At 32.0% G+C, this 24,616-nt stretch overlaps 2 protein-coding genes across 2 annotated transcripts in view; both read left to right on the forward strand.

Moving 5' to 3' along the window:
• Positions 1-24,616, forward strand: part of LOC145312473 (uncharacterized) — a 396,718-nt gene that overhangs the window by 87,782 nt on the left and 284,320 nt on the right. The gene's annotated exons all lie outside the window — the stretch shown is intronic.
• The window catches only part of LOC145311949 (uncharacterized), a 135,924-nt gene continuing 124,102 nt past the window's right edge, over positions 12,795-24,616 (forward strand). Inside the window, exon 1 of the mRNA XM_080151022.1 lies at positions 12,795-12,862. Within this exon, the coding sequence (XP_080007148.1) occupies positions 12,834-12,862 (29 nt within the window). The 5' untranslated portion in view covers positions 12,795-12,833. The remainder of the gene's footprint in view (positions 12,863-24,616) is intronic.

Genomic DNA, 24,616 nt, shown 5'->3' on the forward strand with positions numbered 1-24,616 from the left:
GTTAGGTATGATTTTAAAAAGCGTAGCAATTCTACCAGAATGTCCATCTGTTCATTTGAAACAAGTTGTTTTTAGATATTTTTGACAAACATTTGTTATGTTTTATATACTTATCCTATATATCTGATTTTTGAAATACTGATAAGCAAAGCATTTTTATAATCATTCATTTGAATAGTTTATTTTTTTTCTGTCCGCTGTCCATTAAGATCCCAGAAAATATTGACCTGATAAATTCTTATTGCAAAAAAGTCTGATATTGGTCCATGTATAAATGCATATCGGCTAGCGAAACCTTCGCAAAACATTCAAATCTGCTATTTATCTTGAAAAACAGTTGAGAAAATCTCATATCTTCTTTAGCGAAATATGGTCATATAATCAATCGAAAAAACTGAATTCAAAAACAATTTTTAAAAAAATAATCCAACAAAAAGAGAAATCATTTGGTAGAATTTTAATGAATGCAGAAGAAAAAAAACTGACCTTCTTTACTCTATGGGACACTCATTATCCAATTTCAGGCACTGTACGTAACTTGGTACAAGTCAGGGAGGAGGGGACATTGGGCTGTTTATTACACTAGTCCCCAAAGTTTTATAATAACGTTTTCTTATTCGTTGGCTCAATAACTTTGGGGACTTTTAATGAATTTTGATTGGTTGGTTCATAAAGTTGAGTTTTCAACTACAAATTGTAATACTTAGAAGGGTTAATTTTGTGTATTATCACTAGGGATGTACATCAATTTATCGGTCATTGTCTTATCCCTTTAGATCCATGGGTACAAGTCCTTTTCCTATTAAAATTGAAAGTGGTAGACAAGTGTATTGGCCAGGGATAAATGATAACGAAATTAAGCGGGTTATCTCAAAGTGCCTAGTTGAGCATAGAAAACCCCTCCGAAGAGGTAAGGGGTAGTGTATTTTACCTTAGGCTAGATTAGGTTAGGTTATATTTAGTAGCTCCAAAGGGTTAGGCACAGCAGGGGTTATGTATTTTTTTTAAATTGTTATACAATCTTATGATAATATTTGTCAAAGATTATGCTAAAAAATTAACCACAAAAAATGCTTCTTTTTGAAACTATTGGTTAACAAATATTTTTCCACAGATTTAGAAATTCTTTTTATCTCTGAATTTTGAACTGATGAATGACCTTCAACCCTTTGAAAAAATCCCTTTGCAGTTGAAAAAGTAAAGTCCTCCTACCCAATTTTACTAATTTTACCTAAAAGTATTTTCTCCAATAGCAATATCCCATTGATCAATTGGTCTCAAAAAGCCCCACCTTCCCACTATATTTTACAAGCTTACTAAAATTGTTAGTAATTTTTTTAAACGCAAAGTATTGCAAAAAAATCTGTTTAATTCTCGTATATGTTTATTTACAATTAGCAATTTTAAAAAAATGTATGCATAACATTTATTGTTTTTTTCACCTTCATTATATTTCTGCGTTACTTGTAAAATAATTTTAACGTCAGGAGAAAGAAAGTATGCTTCATAATGAATTAATACAAAATTTTGTGAATGGGTCCATTTTCAAACAAATGGGGATTTTGAACGATCCTACAAAAAGACGGGAAATTAAGTTTGAGACAGAACTTGGTTGAAAAATGAGGTTACTCGTGGTTACTGACCCTAACACCTGTAGAATAAGCATTGCAAGGTTTTTGAAAAAGTAATAAGTCATTTTTCTGTCTGTCTGTCTGTTCTAATGTATGTTTATTGTTTATATATACCATCTGCTATTCTGTTTGGCATTTTGTCTGTCTGTTTATTTGTTTGTTTGTTTGTCTGTTGGTCAGTTTAAAATTCTCTGTAATCTGACTTCATACCTGTGCATATGATTGTATTTGCTTGTCTATCTATTTGTCCTTTTGTATATCAGTAGCCTGTTTGACTGTTAATTTACTCATCCGTCTGTATGTCAGTCTGTTTGTCCATCTTAATATTCTTAAATTGTCTGTCTTTGTTTATTTATCTAAAAAGTATTTTTATGGTATCGTTTTATGGACAGCTTTCCGCGGAAATTAAAATGAAAAAAGATTAAAACCAGTTTTGTTACAACCGAGGGTCTGAAGGCCAGGGTTAACAAAAACTGGTATTAATTTTATTATTTTTTTATTCAATATTCGTTGAAAATTGTCTGTTATACGATGCTATACATGATTTTTTGAATGGCTTAGAATGGGTTATAATCCTTCGTATATTAATCATTTTTGAAGCATTCTAGTGATCCTACTATTTGTACAATTTTCTTTCTTTTTTTCTTTCTGTCTGTTTATAATTAATACGTCTATTGTTGGATAGGAGAAATCCTTGAAAAAAAATTGGCTGAAGGAAAACAAGAAAAATTTTAATTTTACAAGCGAAACCGCCGAACTAGGGAAAATTTACTTACAGTCTCGAAAATAAATATTTAAGAACTATACCTGTCAATTTAAGGAGTACATAATTCTATTATAGAAGTATAGGTATAATATAACTGTCCAATCAATTTCATTTGGCATAACATTAAAAGAACCATTTAGCACAATTTAGAAAGCAAAATTAATGACCGCCTAACATAATGAGCTAAAGGTTGTCATCCTTGTTAAAATAAAGTTGCTATTTTTGTTATTGCATCTTTGCGTTATCAGACAGTTCTTCTTAAGTTTTATTCCTTTTGGCATTAAATCCGTTTAATATCCGGTGGTTAAGAACCGGTTCTCAGCCACTCTATAAAATCATGTATCCTATCATATTATATCTAGTTTTATACTAATATAAAAATCTCATAATTGTACTTTTTCATATCCATGGAAAGCTGTTTATAATAAGATGAAATTTATTTTCATAATTTCTCATAGTGCAAAATTTGCTGTAATTTTATAGCTTAGTATATAATATTACCCAAAAGTTGTTCTCAATAGCAAAAAAGGCCATAAAAAATGTTAAATCTTGCTTATCCCTGTAACCTTAAAAGTAACATCTAAAGAAAAACCGCCCTATATACATATATGTATTATATACTTTATGGGATAGTGGATAAAAACACTCATCATGGAAAGGTAAAAAAACAAGAAGAATCAAGGGTTAAGAGAATTGTCGATTAATTGATGTACATCCCCAATGATGATACACGAAACTACCCTTTCTTTATATTACAATTAGTGTTTTAAAAGTTTGGATATTCAACTAAATGAATCAAACAATCAAAATTCGATAAAAATCTCCAAGTTGGTTAAGCCAACAAATAAGAATATGTCATTATAAGACTTTGGGGACAGGTGTCCTCTCCCTCCCTGGTTTTCTTTGTCTGAAGCTTAAGATCTCGGAAAATGCTGGTCAAAATTGCTTGTTGGTTTAAATGAAGCGGTTTAAATGTCTTGGGTTGGTTTAATGCTATTTTCATGTTCTTCTCTGCCCTACCCTAAAGGATAGGGGAGAAGCATAATGAAATAATAATAAAACAAAACAGATTTGCATTATAAGATGTGATATTTTAGGAAAGACATAGGAGTATTAGTCCCCCAAAAATATATAATAACGTTCTCTTATTCGTTGGTTTAACAACTTTGCAGACTATTATTGAATTTTGATTGGTTGGTTCATTAGATTTATTGTCTAAACTTTTGAACCACTAAGTAAAACAGGGGTAATTCTGTGTATCTTGATTGGGGATGTACATCAAGTTTTCAGTCATTTTCATATCCCTTTAGATCCCTGCTTTCTTGCATTTGTAAATATGTTGTTCAAATTTACTTTACTTGACCATTGGGGCGTGTTTCAACCCCAATCTATTTTGTATGTAGCAAGGGGGTAATAAAAAATATCAGCTTACTATCCACTAGAAATATATTCCATATATACATGTCTAGTAGACCTGACCGAAATTTGTGTTCTTGATCTATTTATGAGCCATATAGCATGTTTTTTCCTTAAAAATGACATGTAAATATTTTTTATTATGGCTTCGAAAACGATTAATATTCGCTGGATTAGAACCGGTTCTCAGCCATACTGAAAAATCATGTATAGCTAGCATCGTATTACAGACAATTTCCACGAATACTCAAATTAAATATTATGATATTAAAAGTTGTTTTGTTAGCACAAGCCTTTGGCCCTTAGGGGCTAACAAAACTTGTTTAAATCTCATAATATCTTATTTTTATATCAGCGGAAAGCTGGCTATAATATGTTGCGATAATTGACTATGAAGCAATATAAGAAAAACATTTAAATTTTTTCTAAAATATAGAAAAAAATAAATCATCTATTCCATTCTAGCAATAGTTAGTATATAGTATATTCATTCTTAATGAAAGTAGCCTGAAACACATAATTCTTTAAGTTAAAACAAATGCAATTATAAATGTACTTCATGAAATTTATGGCACTTGTAAACATCCAAAATGAAGAAATGTAATAATGAACAGGACTATTTTATATATATGCCCCACTTTAGAGGTATTTTTGCTGAAATGTGGTTTTTTAACATGACTGACTTTCACCTAGAAAAATTTCAGCCAATCACAGGCGTTCGCGCCAGAAATCGGACCAATCAGGAAACTGTCCGACGCACAGTGTAGTGTGCGTAGTTGTGTGTGTGTGTTGGTGGGTGTGTGTGTGTGTGTGTAGGTTATTTATAGCTCTGTCTTTTACTGGGAAACTATGTGTGTGGGTGTGTGTGTTTGTGTGTGTGTGTGTGTATGTGTGTGTGTGAGGGTGTAAATTAGAGGAAATATTTTTGAAAACGTTATGTTTAAATGATGAGCATTTATGAAAGCCTGTCATTAAAGTTATTCTAATTAAAAGTAGTTTCGACATATTTCAAATTTTCAACTATATGTACTTATTAAGAGCTTCATTATTTACTATCTTTCTATCTTTACTCTTTATGTATGGTAATCTCATCTTCATGGACGTCCTGTCCTAGCTTTTCATTTTCAAAGGGGTAAAATCTTTCTATCTATCTATCGGTTATCTATCTTTTGACCATCTATTGTCTATCTTTCTATCTATCTGACTTTCTATCTCCAAGTAATCTATCTACCTATTTGTCAATCTATATGTCCATCCATCAGTCCATCTATCTATTACAATCTCTAGTTTTGTACAGAGAGAGAGGGGACAATGGGATGTTTATTCCACTAGTCCTCAAAGTTTTATAATAACGTTGACACAACAACGTTGGGGACGTCATTTAATTAGTGTTTAATTAAGTTGAGTGTTCAAACGTTTCAAAAACTAATTTAAACTACAGAAGGGGTTAATGTTTTGTATCATTATTGGGGATGTACATCAATGTATCGGCCATTGTCTTATCCCTGAGTTTTATATATTTTGTAGTCCAAAATTTTTAGAAATTCTAAACAACATTTTTTGCTAATTTAGGTTTCATTGACCTTTTATTTACAGAAAGGAAAAATTATTCAGGGAATTAGGGGATATGCTAAATGATTGAATTTTTCAGAAAAAGTGCAGTTTTTCTTCGAATGCAACATCATGTTATAACTGTTATTAAAAGCGATTACGTGATTTTTTACTATTTTTGACAATAAATTTTTTTATTGTATAATTATCATATTCATGTGATTTTCTTATTAATGATTCCTAAAACAACAAAGTACAATACGATAAGCAATGCAAATCTATAATCAAATTCTAAAAATGAAAGTATGTCCTTTTACTACATCCTGTATTTACGCAATTTTGTTTTGACTTACAAATTAATGTTCTGCTCATTAAGTTATGACCCTCTACGTGAGTTATTGTCCGTTTGTTCTTCCTTCTGATTTTAGATCTTCGCTTTTGTGGATGTTGTCACCCTTGTTTTGTTTTAGACAAATTATTTATCTCTAGTAGCTATTTCTTTCTCTCTGAAATAAACTTTCTAAACCAGATATTTTTTCTAAAATGTTTATCATTATCAGGTCATTATAAAAAAACAAGGATGACAACGTTTTGATTTTAACAGGGAAAGCTTCTTTTAAAAAAGCGAAGCTGAAAAAAAAGACCTAGCTTCTGCTCCCCGCCCGTAACTTCTTTTTTGTCGTCTTTTATTTAAAAAAGAACAGAAAAATTTACAAATGTTTATTGTTTATTAAAAGCGAAGCTTTTCTATAATTAGGGTCGGTCCGTCCGTCCGTCCGTACGTCCGTCCGTCCGTACGTCCGTCCGTCACGGATAGCTTTTTTCGTTAATTTAGACATGTTAGAATTGTCCTATCGATTTCAAATTTTGCATGGTGATTCCTTTAGTAGTTAGGTACGATTTAGAAAGCGTAGCAACTCTATAATCATTACCAAAATGTCCGTACGTCCATTTTAAACATGTTGATTTTTTTACTTTTTTAAATAGCTTTTTTCGTTAATTTAGGCATGTTAGAATTGTCCTATTGATTTCAAATTTTGCATGGTGATTCCTGTAATAGTTAAGTACGAGTTAGAAAGCGTAGCAACTCTATAACCATTACCAGAATGTCCGTACGTCCATTTTAAACATGTTGATTTTTTTACATTTTTAACAACAAATTTGTATGTGTCCTAATTATCCGATTGGTCTGATTTTTGGTATACTGATTCCTGGGACAACAAAGTACAATATTATAAGCGAAGCAACTCTATAATCAAGTCTTAAAAATGTAAGTATGTCCATAATCATTATCCTGTATCAAGCAGTTTTTCAACAACTTTACTTACAATTTTGCTTTGACTCTTATACATTCGCATTCTGATTATTCAGTTCTGACATTATACATGTGTTAATGTCCGTTTGTCCTACCGTTTCAGAGCTTCGCTTTTATGGATGTTGTCATCCTTGTTTTTGAACTATTCTTATGGAAGTGTTGACTCATCTTTTCTAAAAGTAACTCAGAACCTGACCCATATATCACTGCAAACCATTTCTGAAAATAAATCGGTCTAGCCGTTTACGATATCTTACTGACTTACTATGTTTGCTAAGAACACACACACACACATACACACACGCACACACATACACACACACAAACATTCAATAACTTTTACAAGATTTTAGCACCTAATAATTAGATTTAATCTCAAAGTCAATATTTTCTTAATATTTTAAGATTTATATCTTGGACATTTGTTGAAAATTTGGTGTTTCTATAAAGATTATTTTACCAGGGATCTAAAAGGATAAGACAATGGCCGATTAAATAATGTAAATCCCAAATGATGATACACAAACTGCCCCTGCTGTAGATAAAAAATAGTGGTTGATACGTTTGGACTCTCAACTTAATTAACCAACCAATAAAAATTCAATAACAGTCCCTAAAGTAGTTGAGGAAACGATTCAGAAAACATAATTATAAAACTTTGGGGACTAGTGTAATAACAGCCTAATGTCCGCACCCTGACTGTAATTTTATTTTACACTATTCAGCTTGGACTATAATTCTCATTTAAAGACCAAGAATAGAGGCGAATTAATGTCAAAATTTACCCGTCTATCTTAATTAGCAGAAGAGAAAACAACGTTATAGTGTACCTTTTAGCCTAAAATTTTTAACTTTTCCAAAAAGTAGAGTAGCTTTGCTTATAAAATTAGCTATTATGTCATAATTACTGTATATATTGCAAAAACATTTATAGAAAATGTCAGATTTTGCTTTGTTTATTTAACCCTAATATTTGAAATAATCGTCAGATTATTTTACAAAATCAATAAATTCTAATTGTGTTATTACGCTTTTAATTTTATAGCTTTGTTTCAAATAATTTTATTATATTTAACAATTAGCTCATTAAAAGAAACAAGGACAAAAATGTCAATTATAGAATAGAAGCATCAATAGATTCAGTTTAATTAAGTTGTTTAGAATTTGAATACCTCATTGCTCTGGAAATTCAATGAAAATGGATGAATTAGTCCTTGTTTTATTGAATTCCGTTTCTATAGTACTTATTTATCGCATCATATTATAGACAGCTTTTTGCGGATATCAAAATTGTCTGAAATTTGGTGCTATTCAAGATTTTTCAGAATGACTGGGAACCTGTTCTAATCCAGCGGACATTAATCTGTTTCGAAGCCAGCCATACTGGAATATCTTTTTATCCCGTTATTTTGCAAAATTTATAAATAACAATTTATTTTGAGAGAAATAATTTTCTTTAAAGAATACATAATTAATCGGCATTTAAGAAAATGTTAAATTAAAACAAGGAAAAGTGAATGCAGATTATTAGCCAAGCAAAGATGCTAGTTTTTTTTTCTCAGGAATGTATAGGTCTATCTTAAAATATTGCAAAATTAAAGCAGAATATTAGATAGAAAACAAACATAGTTTCAGCCAAAGTAGTCGGTTTATTTTCAACTGCAAGCTGGTCCAAGCAGCGCAGATGGGCGAGGCTGCAGCTCCTAAAACGCCGAGTGACTGATGGTAGATGATTCGAACTGCTGCTGAAAGTCTTAGAGTGTAGCCTAGGCTGAATGTTACTGAGGCTAATGCTTATTGGGTAGATTTTTAAGACGAGCGGCTGAATGCGGATGCTCAGACCTGGTTTCAACAACCAAAAAAAAAAGAAAAAATATTATTCCGCAGTCCAAATTGATTATAACTAATACAAATGAATCTTTCTAATTGTCTGCTTTTTATTGTATATAATTAGTATATTATTATGCTATTAATAGAAAAATATTATATCTTTAAAAACAAATTGTATGTGATGGAAGTTACGGGTTTTGTCGTATTTTCACAGTAGCTTTTCTCCTATTTCTAGCCCCTGCGGTGGGCTCTAGCCCCGCGGGGCATATTTTCTAACCCTGCGGGGCAATCATTAACATTTACTTAACCTAACCTAAAATAATCTTTCAAAAGCTACTGTTAAAATACGATGAAATCCGTAACTTAATTTTTTTTCATGACCCTGATGTGTATTATCTATAATACAAAGTAGAACGATGTCTGTCCGTCTGTCTGTCCGTCTGTCCGTCTGTCTGTCCGTCTGAAGCTTAAGATCTCGGTAACCGCTGAACCGAATGGGCTCTACTCTTCAGGGAATATACCTACTGGTCCTGTGGTGGTTTTAAGATATTTTCTTGGGGGGTGGGACACCGCCAACCCCCCAAAAACAAAAAAAATCCCCCCCCATTTTTTTTTTTTTTTTTGCAGGAGATTTCCTTGGTCCTTTTACGAATTTCATTTTAATTCTAATTTTTTTTTATTACCTCTTGGGGCAAAGCCCCTAGAGGCTAGGGGCGAAGCCGCTAGTTATTAATATAAAGTAGCTTCTACATTGTTTTGTATAATTCTTATCTTTAAAAGACGAAAATAATATAAATCCCCGTGCAAACAAATTCATTTTTCCAATTGTATTAATGAAAGTGAAATTGGCGCCAAAATTTTAATCGCATGTCTTTTTCTAAAACGTTTAGATTCTCTAACAGTAACCATGTATTTAAATCTGTTTTAATTGGGTACTCTACAGCCCTACATTTATATCCAATAATGATTCAAAAAATTCCCATTTTGTAGATCACAATTATTGGTAAAAATGTTTGAACACTCAGCTTAATTAACCAACTAATCACATTTCAATAAAAGTCCCAAAAGTTGTTAAACCAACAAATAAGAAAATGTTATTATAAAACTTAGGGGACTAGCGTAATAAACAGCACGTTGTCCCCTTCCTTCCTTCGATTTAACACCATTTAATCAACAATAAATTTCTTGAAAAAGTGTATTATTTAAAATAATTTTTGAATATAAAGTAGTTTTTCTTTGAAGTCATAATTCTGTCCTTGGTAATCTGGTATTCTTTTGTTGGGTATAGGCATCCTTATTCATTTAATTGCATCGCAACAATATTATATCTTTTCAACAATAAAGTGTACAAAAAATGTTATCTTTTTTTCCTTTTTTGTGTAGAAAAACAAGCACTTTTTAATCCAAAGTAGCATAGCAAAAAAGCATTATAATATTTTAAAATAAAAGAAAGGAAGGTTATGCTAGACTATCTAACTTAAGGATAGATCAAAAGTTCCCTTTGTTGCTGCAATTCTTGTGGATATACTTGTCCTCGTTTTGTGCATTTTAGCTATATAATCATTACATTAAAGTAACATGATGTCTGTCTGTTTGTGGGTCTGTCTGTGTGGACCAAACGAATATGATTCTCTATTGCAATGTAGCTTCTCATAGGTCCTGATAAGGTTATTATCTATTTTGGGGGAGAATACCACAACCCTCAGATAAATGAAACCCCTTTAAAAAAAATCTCGTATCCTTCCCACCCCCCCTCCTCAAGTGCACCTAGAGGCCTCTAGGTTGACATATTATCGACGACGTAACATAATAATGCCATTATAACAACAGTATTATGTTGATGTTATAACATCACAAAAGTCTGACAGGGATAAGATAGAGGGAGGGGGGGGGGCATTGGGCTGTTTATTACTCTAGTCCCCAAAGTTTTATAATAACGCTTTGGTTTGTTTGTTCTTGAAGTTGAGTGTCCAAACGTTTCAACCACTAATTATAATCTACAGAAGGGGTAATTTTGTGTATCATCATTGAGAATGTACATTGATTTATCGGTCATTGACTTATCCCCTTATATCCCTGGATACGTTGACATAGTTTGACCTGTGCCTTACCATTCTAAAGTATTTTTTAAGACAAGATTTTTTTACCATTTTTAACATTATATGGAAACAATTACACTACCATAAATATAACTTAAGGGTGGGTTGAAAAATTTTAATTTTTCTCGTAAAAAAAATGAATAATAAATTATAAGTATAGATATATAACCCAGATAACTACTAGGCCCAAGTGGCGGTGATCTTTTGTACCGACTTGGCTGTGTTAATATTTCCAAAACTGTTGGCTGATATTGAAAGACTCAATTGAAAGTCGACACAGTTCTCCTTTTATTCTTGTACTTTAATAAATGAATTTAAAAGGTAGAACAATTATGGATTTTTGAAAAATAAATAAATTTCCTAAAGAACAATCAGAATTATATAATACTTTACAGTAAATAATAAAACTTTTATATATAGAATAACGTTTTAACTTTACTTGTAAGGCCCGGCAAATTGTTTATAGCGCATTTAATACTATTTTTTTGTGATTCTTTAGACCAATGAGTATCTTTTTTTATTCTTGTCTGCGGAATTGTTGGTAATGCACTTTTGTCATCCTTGTCACTAAAGATCTCAAAAATATACATAAAAAGTCCATAAATTTTCAATTATAGGCATAAATATTGATATATTCTCTAAAAATGATCTGGAGAAGATTAAGTTAATTTTTAGAGCACCCTCCCATTTTAAAAATGGACTAAAAGAGTATGTCAGTCAGGGTGATTGTACTCCAAAACTATCCATGTACATCTACCCACCACATATACATACATTTCAGGGATCTAAAGGGATAAGGCAATGGCTAATAAATTTATGTACATTCCCGATGATTTTACATTAAATTACCCCTTCTGTATATTACAAATTGTGATTGAAACGATTGGACATTTAACTCAATAAACCAACTTATCAATATTCAATGAAGTCCCCAAAGTTGTTAAGAAAATGTTATTCTAATTCTTTGGGGACTAGTGTAATAAACAGCCCAATATCCCCTCCCACCCTGCATACATATACTCTCGTCTTGTGAGGTATTTTTATGGACGTAGGAAGGGCGATAGACAGATAGTTGGGAGACAGATAGGAAGATAACTAGAAGGTAGAAAGAAAGCACAATTTTTGAGGGTTGACTAGTTTTTAGGGTTTTCACCCCGCTTAGAGTAGACCATATATTTCAAAAACTCCCTCTTTCTCTCCCTTTTTGCGCCATATTTCTCTCTCTACAACTCGCGCCATTTCTCTCTCTCTCTGTGGAGCGTTTTTAGAGCCTTTCTCGGGTTTCTAAGTCTCACAGTTGGGTGTCTACGACAGGAAACGTTCTTGTTATACAACAAAAATCCGCGAAGAGCAATATTTAAAAACCCTAAAACTTCATTAAGCACATTTGTGTTTGTCTGTCTATGAAAATAGAAGGATAGTAGGTTTTATGTATGTAATTAATATCCTGTCCCGGTTTTAGGCTGTTTTACAGAGGGGTAGGTCAATTTTTGAAGGAACACCCCAACATGACAGTTCCTTCCCCGCACTACTCTAAATCCAAAAACTACCATCTCCCACTTCTCTTTGCACTTTTATATCTTCTCTCCCTTCCCCCCTCCTATCCACCCCCGACACACCAAAACAAACCCATGCCTAAAAATACGGGAAAAAGCAAAAGCAAAATATATACTTCAACATATTATAGGGTAGAATTGCACTTTTTCTGTGTGCCCTGATTTGAAAGTTTGGGCGCAAAGCGCGTTCTACCAAGCTTCGTTTCCCTGTATGTAGTGTATATAACTCTGTAACGCTGGATACAATTCTTGATTTTTTTTATAGCAAATTTTTTATTTTTGAGGGAGCTACAAGAACATCAACAAATTTGTATATTGACGTGAATGACTCGATTCCCTGTAAAATACAAAAAGCATTTTAAAACATGTTTTCCTATAATTTAAAGTTTAATATTCTTAAGAGTAAGGTGTAAAAATTGTAAAAGTCATTTTGATAAATTACAAAATTAGGTAAAATGCGTCTTGATGAAGCTAAATATAAAATTAAAAATAAAATAGATGGATATAAAAGGCAGTGGAAGTTAGAGGGGAGATGGAGTGGAGGGGTTGGAGAAATGAATGAAAGGCAGTCAAGGGGACAGGTGGGCCGGGGCCGGCTTAAAAAAGGGAGAGGGGAGAAAGTCAGTCGAAGTTGGACACTCAGATAGTGTATTTACACAGAATATAGTTATGTTACCTTCAGAAACTTTTTTTAATAGGTGAATTTTTGTATTTTTCAGTGATTTTTAAACATTTTTGTATATAATTTTGTATTGATTATATAATTGTGTTAATATAGGGGACATTTTCGGGTTGGATAATCAATAATGGCGCGAAAAACCGGCGTAATTTATCGATTTTTACTAGAAGACAGCTTTCTAAATTTCCCCTATGCGTTATAGCACCCCCTTCCCTTTTTTTTCAAGGTGCCCCCCTCTGTGCGTATAAACATATGTTTTATATTTTGGTATAGGGTAGGGTTGAATATTATAATATTATTCAAAAATTTTGTAAAACAAGACAAAATAGGATTTTTGTACAAATTCATCTAAATATTTATTTTTATGTAATCCTATTTATTGTTTACAGTAGTAAGCTTTATTTGTCTGTATAAGCGATGGATCTCACTTACCGCTGAATCGATATGGTCCTCCTTTACGGTGAAGCTTCTAATAGGTGCTGAGACGGTTTATAGCTTTTTTGAGGAGGGTACTACTCCCCCCCCCCCTATTTTTTTCTTTTTCTTTTTGCAAAAGGGAGGGGAAGGGGGTAGAATTCAAGCCCCCATCACTTCAAGTAGCCCTAGAGGCCTCTAGGGGCGTAGCCGCTAGTAAAAAAATATTGCTTAGCTATAATTTAAACACCATTGAAACAAGTATTAAAACAAGAGGAGAACGCCAAGATGGCTTAAAACCACCCGAATACGTAGATAACTAGATATGGCTTGTCTTTCATGCATAATTCAAAGTTGATAGCCATTTCCAAGATCTTCTGCTTCAGAATACTCCGACTATTTTACATTATAGATGGTTATATTTTCATTATTTGGATTTGCTATGTTGGACATATTTTAGCGAATGTAAACGTTAATATCAGGCAAAATTGCCATTCTATTAAAATCGTCTTTTTTTTGAATAATTGTCTAAATCAATTTAATTGATTTTATTATTGATCTTATGTTTATCGATTTTCGCGTATTTCCCTCGCGTAAAAGCTACCCCCCCCCCCTGCGCGTCAAAGGGATTGTTTGCGTCACGCTAGGATAATTTGTTGGGTGGGGGGGTTAAATTTTATTCAAATTTTATTGAAAAATCAAAATCTAACATTTGACATCCATATGTTTCATATTAGCACAACTACTCTAAACTACATATAGTTTATATACGCAGTGTGTTTGTCCGTCATCAAGTTCAATCCAATGTCTGTCGTGTTCAGTGGCGTGCACATGGTTAGGGGGTTGTAGACCACTGTCAAGGGGTGTGTGAGGGTGTCTACCTCAATTAATTTTGCCCGGGAGGTTGATTCACCCCTTCATCTCCCCCTTAGCAGTAATAACAGACAGACGGACATACGAAGGTCTATAGAGATAATGATTAAATTAACTGTCAGAGTAATCTACACACAAAAAATCAGCTGTACTTATAAAATAGCAGTCGAGAAATTCACGTTTTCTCTATAATGTAGTTTACGGATAGAAGAAAGGACGTACTTATGAAATAATGGAGTAGATTCGCTACTAAAACAAATATTTAGACCTACCTAGTTATAACACCTTCCCTCTATAATTCCCCTAGCTACGCAAATAAATTGCCTGATCATATGTCCATCTTTATATCGAATTACCTATAAAGCCATATAAAGTGTTACGACAAAACAGCATGAGTATATTTTTAGTGCATCTACTCAAGTATCTAAATGGATAAGAAAAGAGCTGATAAATTGATGTACATCCCTAATGATGGCATGCAAAAATACCCCTTCTGTTGATTACAATTAGTGTATGAAACGTTTGGACAATCAACTTAATAAACCAACTAATCAAAATTAGGTAAAAGTCCTCAAAGTTGTTAAGCCAACAAATAAGAAAACGTAATAAGCAACCTGTTCTCAGCAATACGGAAAAATCATGTATAGCATCGTATTACAGACAATTTTCCACTAATATAAAAGTGAAAAGCTTAAAATTAATACCAGTTTTGTTTCAATATCCACGAAAAGGTCTCTATAATACGATGCGATGAATAACTTTTTTCTAATACCATATCAAGTGTTTTGTTTTTTCAGCCATGGCCCATGACCTCTTTTATTAAACACAAATAGTCGACATAAACCATTCCAATAATTCAAAAATTTTACACAAAATATTATCAAATGTTTCAAGCTAGATATTTGCAATTTTTTAATGATTATTTTCTTTTGATTGTGTGAACATTTCTCTACCTAGTATACATAAGGTACATATGTGGAATTTATAAGGCGTAAATTATCGTATTAGACATCTGCTTACCCTACTTTATGCGTATTATTCCCTAATAGCGGTTACGCCCCTAGCGGCCTCTAGGGGTACTTGAGGGAAGTGAATAAAAGAGAAGTATACTTTAGGTTTAATATTCGAGATTTTTCTGACTTTACCTTCAGTAAAGTGCAACATTTACTAAATGGTTTATTACAATCATTTTATCTGTTTATGCTAAATTTTTAGTAGCGAAGCTACTCTATAATTCACTATGTCCGTCCGTCAGTCCGTCAGTCAGTCCGTCCGTCAGTCAGTCCGTAACGCTATGGGGGAAATGGGATTTACTCAGCTCCTATAAAAGATAGGATTCTGAAATTTTTTGACAACATTCCCATCATTAAGGAGCACAATTAACTATAAAACATCAATGGCGGTCGGACGGCTTTTTAGCAGGTTTTAGGCTATTTTTTTAATTTTGCACATTTTCCCCCATATCTTTGGTGTATATGGTCCGATTTTCAAAATTTTTTCAGTTAAAGATATCAAAATTAAATTTTCCGTCGTTTGGAGAAAACAATAATGACGGTCAGACTGCCTTTTTGCAGGTTTTTGGCTATTTTTATATTTTTTACATTTTCTCCCATATCTTTGGTGTTTATGATCCGATTTTCAAAATTTTTTCAGTTATACATATCAAAATCAAATTTCACATTGTTTGAAGAAATCAACTATGACAGTCAGACTGCCTTTTTGCAGGTTTTTGGCTATTTTATATTTTTTACATTTTCTCCCATATCTTTGGTGTTTTTAGTCCGATTTTCAAAATTTTTTCAGTTAAAAATATCAAAATTAAATTTTCCGTCGTTTGGAGAAAACAATAATGACGGTCAGACTGCCTTTTTGCAGGTTTTTGGCTATTTTTATATTTTTTACATTTTCTCCCATATCTTTGGTGTTTATGATCCGATTTTCAAAATTTTTTCAGTTATACATATCAAAATCAAATTTCACATTGTTTGAAGAAAACAACTATGACAGTCAGACTGCCTTTTTGCAGGTTTTTGGCTATTTTATATTTTTTACATTTTCCCCCATATCTTTGGTGTTTTTAGTACGATTTTCAAAATTTTTTCAGTTAAAAATATCAAAATTAAATTTTCCGTCGTTTGGAGAAAACAATAATGACTGTCAGACTGCCTTTTTGCAGGTTTCTGGCTATTTTTATATTTTTTACATTTTCCCACATATCTTTGGTGTTTTTAGTCCGATTTTCAAAATTTTTTCAGTTAAAGATATCAAAATTAAATTTCACGTCGTTTGAAGAACCAACCATGACGGTCAGTCCCATCCACAAAATTTTGTGCTTCGCTACGTATGGATGTTGTCATCCTTGTTTATTCATAAATTATCATTGTCTAAGCAATTAAGCAAACAACCCTTTTTTGCACAGCAATACATTAATTACAAACAAGCCTAAGTCCTTTTCCCCCATCAGATGCAGGAATAGAAGAAAATGTCAATTTTCAAAATCGAAGCTTTCTTATATTGTGTTTCATTTGGGACGCATCTCAAGGGGAAACTTTTAAAAACCCTATATATATGTATATAGTACCTCTTTTAATCAGATGATTGGAAATATATCCAAATATTCTATCCATGTTTCCCGGGTATAAAATGCTTGTCTGTTAAAAATAATAAATTAACGCAATGCTTTGAGTGCGTCTGTTTTTATTTATCACAAAGTTATTCGGGTGTGGGGGAGAGGATATGCGTCTTTTTTTGAGGGGTGGGGGATATGCGTCTGCATTAAATCATGGGGGGGGAAAATTGCGTATGTGATATTATGAAAACGAGGGAAAAACTTGGAGAAAGCTATGGGAAAGCTTTTCGTAAATTTTGGGCTCATATGAAGAAGACATAATAAGGACAGTTAAGATTCGTTTAGACGACATAGAATCATTGATTTATAACTTTTGAATTGCTTTAGAGTAATGCATTTCAGTTAAATTAGAAAATACTTATTTCTTAATATATAGGTCCTTAGTGGCTTAGTCGATAGTAAATTTAGATGAAAATTTATATTGTTATTTCATAATTCTTATTAAACAATCTTTTTGCTTAACTTAAGCATTTGCTTTATATTTATTTTTAAGAACTTTTTCCATTTTTCAGCAGAAGGAAATGAGCGATTATTTCAAAGCATTCTTTTAATCAAATAAAACCTTTTTACATGCTTTAAAAAATCCGCAACCCTTTAGCAATAAAATTAGCAATGTTGCCAATTTTGGTTTTATTCATTTTGCTACTAAATTTGCACTTTTTAAAATGGAAGGGAGGATAATTGTATTAAGGTCAATAAGTATGTAAAGAAATGGATATATAATATTTGTGATATTATGACAGGAGAAAAATTATTGCAAATTTAGGTTGGTCTCATTGACATCATTTATTGGTCAGTTTATTCATCCAGTAGGATGGGAGGGGATGGGGATAAAGTGTGTGTATGGGGGGGGGGGGGGAGGTGTCGTTATTGTTGCTAGCTACAAGTTACCTTCATTAGAGTATATAATAATCTGGGGAGGAATCCAAGTAATAATAAATCCATTGTAAAGAAGAATGAATATTATTCGTAGAAAATGATTGGTAGCTTTAAGCTGCTATTTTCCCTCTTAGGGTGCATGTTTATAGTCTACCTTGTAAAGATTTATATTCCCTTTGCACCTAACTGAAAGGAGTTATTATAGAATTAGGACAACTGCCATAATAAGGGAATTTTTTAATTGGAATCTATGAGCAAACTCCGTTAGAGTATAGGACTGTCATGAAAAGTTTCGTATTGGTCTTGACTTTACTTCTTTTCTATTGTAATGAAATGCTTACAAGCTTTCCCTAAAGGCAAGAGGCGAAGCTTAGGATGTATTATATAAATACTTATATAATTGTTCTTGGGTGCAAAACCACATCCAACCCCCCCCCCCCCCCTGCTTCATAACCTATTTCTCCTTCTTCCGGTTGCTATATATTACACAAATATATTTAGGAAGGTATACTTACAATGTAACATAAGGTCTGTCTGTTCTCTAAGATCTTTGCAAGTGCATAACTAATTAGGTTTAGCTTTTGATTTATGCTTAGTGTTGGTTGTAATAGGAAGGTTTCAGACTTTTTTTAAAAATTGATTTACCTCAGTAGATAGTGTAAATATTCTCCCCCCCCCACAAAAAAAAAATCAGTTTAACTTCAAAATCTCAAATGGGTAGACCTCACATGGAAGCTTTATATTGGCCCAATATACTCTTAAAAAGCTGAAAAAACTTCATACATTTCACAAAAAGACAAAAGGTTAATTCGAATAATGTTTTTTTGGTGATTTTGTGTTGATACCATTAGATGGGTGAAGGTTGTAGAGTTGTGGTTTTACTTAATAAATATTTGTTGTTGGGGAATGTGGAGAGGTATCAAATAGAGTTAACATTTATAGTTAGAGTATGCATAACAAGTTTTACTTAATTAATATTTGCTGTTGGGGAATGGGGAGAGCTATTATATAGAGTTAACATTTATAGTTAGAGTATGCATAACAAGTTTTACTTAATTAATATTTGCTATTGGGGAATGGGGAGAGATATCATTAGAGTTAACAGTTATGGTTAGAGTGTGCAGATTAAATTTAACTTAATGAAAATTTGCTGTTTGGGAATGGGGAGAGGTATCATTTAGGGTCAGCATTTATGGTTAGAGTGTGTAGAACAAGTTTTATGAATAAATATTAGAGTAAAACAATAGAGGTGAAGGGGGGTTAAATAACTGTATGTCCACACCCAGTGGAACTTGTGCCGACTTTAATTGGGGCTTTGGATATCAGCCAATAACATCGTAAATATCAACACAGCTACAAAAGAGCAGAAAGCAATTTACTAACAGGCGAAAAAGGTCCCCAAGACCGGGTCAGGTAGTTGGCTGGGTTGTAAATCTAAACACATTACATTTATTGTATAATTAAAATAGATAAAGTTTAACAAAATAAAAGGCTGATTTGGAGCCATATGATACATAGTTAAATTGTTTCGAATGTGTTTGTACTTTTGCAACAATCTTTAGAAAGTGTAGCTACTCCATAAATGAATGCATCCGTACATATATCTTTGTTTTAAGTAAAAGATATGTACATTCTTATAATGATGTCAAAGTACTTCGTAAATTTGGGCTCTTGAAGAGTCTAAAGAAAATAATTGCGTCTATTGTATAAAGTAGGGGTGTGTGAGAATTTATTTTTAGGTTACATTTAATGACTTTTTGCATTATTATTCCTGTAAAATTTGAATATAATTGTAAGCATGGTTTATAAATAACATAGGGATGACAAAATATATGTAAGCGATATCTTAAACAATTAAGATAAATCTATAAACAATACATCCCCAATGTTGATACACAAAATTACCCCTTCTGTAGATTTCAATTAGTGGTTGAAACGTTGTTAAGACACAGAATAATAAAGCGTTATTAAAAACTTTGGGGACTAGTGCAATAAACAGCCAATTGTCCCTTTTCTACCTGCATGTATGTCTTAAAGTATTATAAGAGTATCTTATTTTATCTTATTATTTGTTTTTATGTTCGTTCCTTAAGATCTCACTTATCACTGAATCAGTGAGAGAATTGCTTCATATGGTAGGCTTTAGGCTATCTTATTTGTAATGTCATATAATGGTACTATGTAGTTTTTTCTCCCCCTCCACCTCCCTAGAGGCGAAGCCATTTAGAGATAATTGAAGAGAATAACTCAATAATCAGAAAAATTATTTAATGCCAAAACCGTCCTTGTACTTCTTAAACATGGGTGTTGCATTAATCTAGAGAAAACTTTATAAGTTTAGAAAGTGAAAAGCACCCATTCTGGAAAAAAATTCATATTCTTTAAAGTAGTTGGTTGTATGTAAATGATATTGAATAGTTATTTATCGCATCATATTATAGACAGCTTTCCTCGAATATTAAAATAAGATTTGTTTGATAATAAATACTGGATTGCTTCGTTTCCTAAGTTATAACTGTTTTAGAAATCTTTTGTAATGGTATAAAATCAATAGGATGATTCTAACATTTTTAGTTTTCTGTTTCACATGGACATTTTAGACCCCCCACTATTGTTACTAATAAAGTTAGGTGGGTACTAATCATATTATGGCGGGGGTGGGGGAGGGGGAGCTAATCAGCCCCCCCCCCCCGCTACATTCCATATTAGGGATTATTACAGATCATTTATTACAATTATTTAACTCCAAAACTGCCCACCGCAAAATTTCAAATCAAAATATTATAACTTTTCAGTTGTAATTTTGGATCTTTTTTTGTGTTGAGAACTTTTTTGGACTTGTATGCTTATTATTTTTAGAAGTACCTAAATATTTTTAATAATCTGTTTTAAAAGGTAAATTTCGCAATGATAGAATTGCCTATTAAGTTGAAACTTTAAACTTTTATGAATGAACTCTTTCTATTTAAGAAAAACCAATTACCTTATGATTTGACTATTCTAATCCAGGGATCTAAAGGACCGATTAATTGATGTACTACCCCAATGATTATACACAAAATTACCCCTACTCTAGATTACAATTAGTTGTTGAGACGTTTAGACACCCAACTTAATGAACTGTCTAATCATAATTCAATCGAAGTCCCAAAAAGTCTTAAGTAAACGAATAGGCAAACGTTATTTACATATATTATAAAATTTTTGGGACTCGTGTAATAAACAGCCTAATGTCTCCGCCCCCCATGATTTTAATCAACTTTTTTTTGTGTAATATCAATATATTTTCTAATTTTGTAACACTATATTTCATTCTCCGTTTTCCTTATAAAAGATATAAGTTCAATCAAACATTATTTAGCCAAATAATAATGTACTTTCATACAGTTATGACAAATCTTAATGGGTTACCTCAAAGAGACACAGTGTTTTTACAGAAAAGTAAAATTGTGAAAGTAAAGCTTCTCTTTAATTCTACAAATCCAGCGGATACTAATCGGTTTCGAAGTCATACTGGAAAAGCTTTAATACAAAATCTTATGTTTTAATACAAAACCATAACCATTGGCGACGCTATTATATACAAATGCATTAGTTGTAATATACGACCATGAATATAGGTGACGCTATTATATACGCTGGGAAATTTGTACATTCTAATGTCTTGTAATCATTACGTCCTTCGTATTACCTTTAATATTTACCATACCAATATTGTAGGTGTTAATACAAAACTATTATTTTTTTTAATGTCAGCTATGAAAATATGGCGATATCACACAAAATATCCCCTCGATAGCCCCCCGCCCCCCCCCCTAACCACTTATTATGAAATAATATTAAAAAAGGGGGCAGGGCATATTTTCTTTGTTTGTTAATTACTTTAGGTAATTTTAAGGTTATATTGCTGCAAAGTATAGCAAATGGAAGTGGTTAAGCATGGGTGAAAAAAACTTCCCCACCCTCCTTATTTCAAGTTTTTTTTTCAAAAACAAGAGGTGGGGGGTCTAGATATTCAAGGGAATGCACCAAAAATATAAGGGATTATAAGTTTTCATAGCGTCGCTACTATATAATTTAGTCGTATTGCATGCACAACCGTCAATATTTGTGTAATAATATAATTACTGCACACACACACACACTCACATACACACACACACATACACAGATCAATGGTTTAATAGTGAAAGGGGTTTTATCGAGATATAATTGACTGTTCATCTATCAAATTTCCACAAAATTTTATGAAAAAATTGATATAATTCTGTAAATTATTATGATGTAATTGTTATCAGCAACTAAATGCCACTTTTAAAAAGATATAATAGCGTTTAAGTTACAATATAACCTTTGATTTTGAGCTCGAATTATTGTAATAAAATACAATCTACATATCCTTGTTTCTCCTTAAAAGTTAAAAACCTTTAAATGTTTAGTCTATTGTTAATTGTCTAAAACTGAAGAGTATCTTCCTGTTGTAATGCCTACTACTACTACTTTAAAAGGAAAAGTTAAGTAGGTAAAGGTCTTCTGAAAATTATATTACATAGATTAGTTTAGCTATAAGAAATACCCCATACACCTCTAAGAATGAAATACAAAAGAGAAATAAATGTGAATTTTTTTTTAAATTCCAAATTTTTAGTCTTTTGTGGTAATATGATTTTTATAATTACTTTATATTATAGGCGTGAGGAAGAAGGGTGTAGGGGGATGCAAACAACCCCTTTAATAACTAAATTTAATAGAAATGTCTTTCTTTTTTGACCAACTTTTTTTTGCACGCCACAGCTGTACAAGATAGATACATATGTCTATAAGTATTACTTATTGGACTTATGTTCAAGTAAAACAAACATAAACATATTTATTTGGGCATAAAAATTAAACATAGTCATAAAATCAAAAAAAAAATTTAAAAACACAATTCAAATTACTATAACAATAAAAATAACCAAATGGCTCTTTTATAAGAATAATATGTCACCCATTGGAAGTTTAGGAAAACTCAATTCTTCAAGGTATTAGAAAACAAGTCCTATTTAAATTGATATGCATCCCCAATAATGATACAATATTGCCTATCAATAATACAAAGTAGTAAGATGTCTGTCCGTCCGTCCGTCTGAAGCTTAAGATCTCGGTAACCACTGAACCGATCGGATTCTACTCTTCAGGGTATATACCTATTGGTCCTGTGGTGGTTTTAAGCTATTTTCTTGGGGGGTGGGACACCCCTAACCCCCCCAAAAACAAAAAAATCCCCCCAATATTTTTTTTTTTGCTCTGCTACAGGCTGCCGCAGGCTGCATCTTTTTTTTTTTTTTTTTTTTTGTAACCTTTGTGGAAGGTTTCCACACTTTTTTTACCATCTCTTGGGGCAAAGCCCCTAGAGGCTAGGGGCGAAACCGCTAGTATTACAAATAGTAGTTGAAACAATTGGACACTGAACTAAATGAACCAACCAATTAAAATTCAATAATAGTCCCCAAAGATGTTAAGCAAACGAATAAGAAAACGTCATTATAATGCCAGTGTAATAAACAGCACATTGTTCCCTACTTCCTTGGAAATGTCCACATAATAATAATTGTCCTGGGTAAATGAAAGTGGGAGGGAACTACATACCTCTACTTCGCCTAATATAAGAGTACAGAGACTTTCATTCATACATGGACTTGCATTCAAAAACATATAGTTAGCAGGATAGACCTAGATGTAAATTAACTTAAGAATGATATATTTTTTTAAAATAATTTACTATTACATAAAATAGTAAGGTTTTTTGTTTTAAGATATAGCTAACCATGTAACGATTTAATTCTCAGTTTTAAAAAAGCTTTAAATTGGTTCTGATAACGTAAATGTATGTTTTTTTATCCTAGATAATAATAGTTAAATTAATCCTCTTATCAGTAAAAAAATTAAATTTTTTCATTTTATAGCTTAACGATTTAAAATTATTAACGAATTATTACAGCTTACATACTGCAAATGCTATTTTTATTAATAATTTTCATACATGTATGAATGTAAAGTACAAAGCAGTACAGTCTTTCTTTATCCCCTGGAGCTTATTATTTTGCAGAATACATATCCGTGGCCGTGCTGAATAGAAGAATACCTCCATTTACTTTACCTAATCACAATGCAAGGCCCATTTAAACCAACTTAAAAAGACACTTTGGCAAGTTGAAATATGTACCCAATAAAAAAGTAACCGTTGAACCGATATGGTTCTCCTATACGAGAAGCCTATCCAATTATAATTCCTTGTATTTTGGTAGGGGGGTACCTCGATTATCTCATCAATCGCTGCTAAAAAAATTAACAATCCCCTCAAATATTTTTTTATATCTTATCTTTCAAAAACTAAAATTAAAAGCGAAGATCTATTTTCCCTAAAGACCTCTAAGTGCATAATCGCCAGTTGGAAAACAAAAGCAAGAAAGCAAGAACAATTATTTCATGAAAAAAGCTGTAATCAAAGTACTTTTCTTTAAATTAAAAATCCCTCTAGATAAGTAAAACGATATACAGCAATATAAAATAAATAATACATTAATGTATTAAAAATCATTGTTATCAATATAATCAGACTAACATACATAAAGATGGAAATACCCTAAACTTTTAAAACCCCGAGTGTCCACTGAATGTAAGTTAATGTTTGAAATAACTTGTCACTCAACTTTAGCCGTAAGAAATATTTCCAAGACACTTCTCAATACAACATTTGAATGGAGGGTTGGGATAAATAGTTAGGCTAGGTTAAATAGTAGCCAGAGTTAATAACACTTCACAATTATAATGTGACTGGATGGGGATAAGGAATATGGAACTTTTCTGTTGTTCAAATGTGTTCAGTTGTTTACAGTAGACTGTTTATTCCACTAGTTTGATAGTAAGTTTTCTCATTCGTTGGCTTAACAACTTTGAGGACTTTTATTGAATTTTGATTGGTTGGTTCATTAA

This window comes from Acartia tonsa, chromosome 1 (genome assembly GCF_053477335.1).
Source record: "Acartia tonsa isolate MP-2025a chromosome 1, ASM5347733v1, whole genome shotgun sequence".
NCBI classification, from domain to species: domain Eukaryota; kingdom Metazoa; phylum Arthropoda; class Copepoda; order Calanoida; family Acartiidae; genus Acartia; species Acartia tonsa.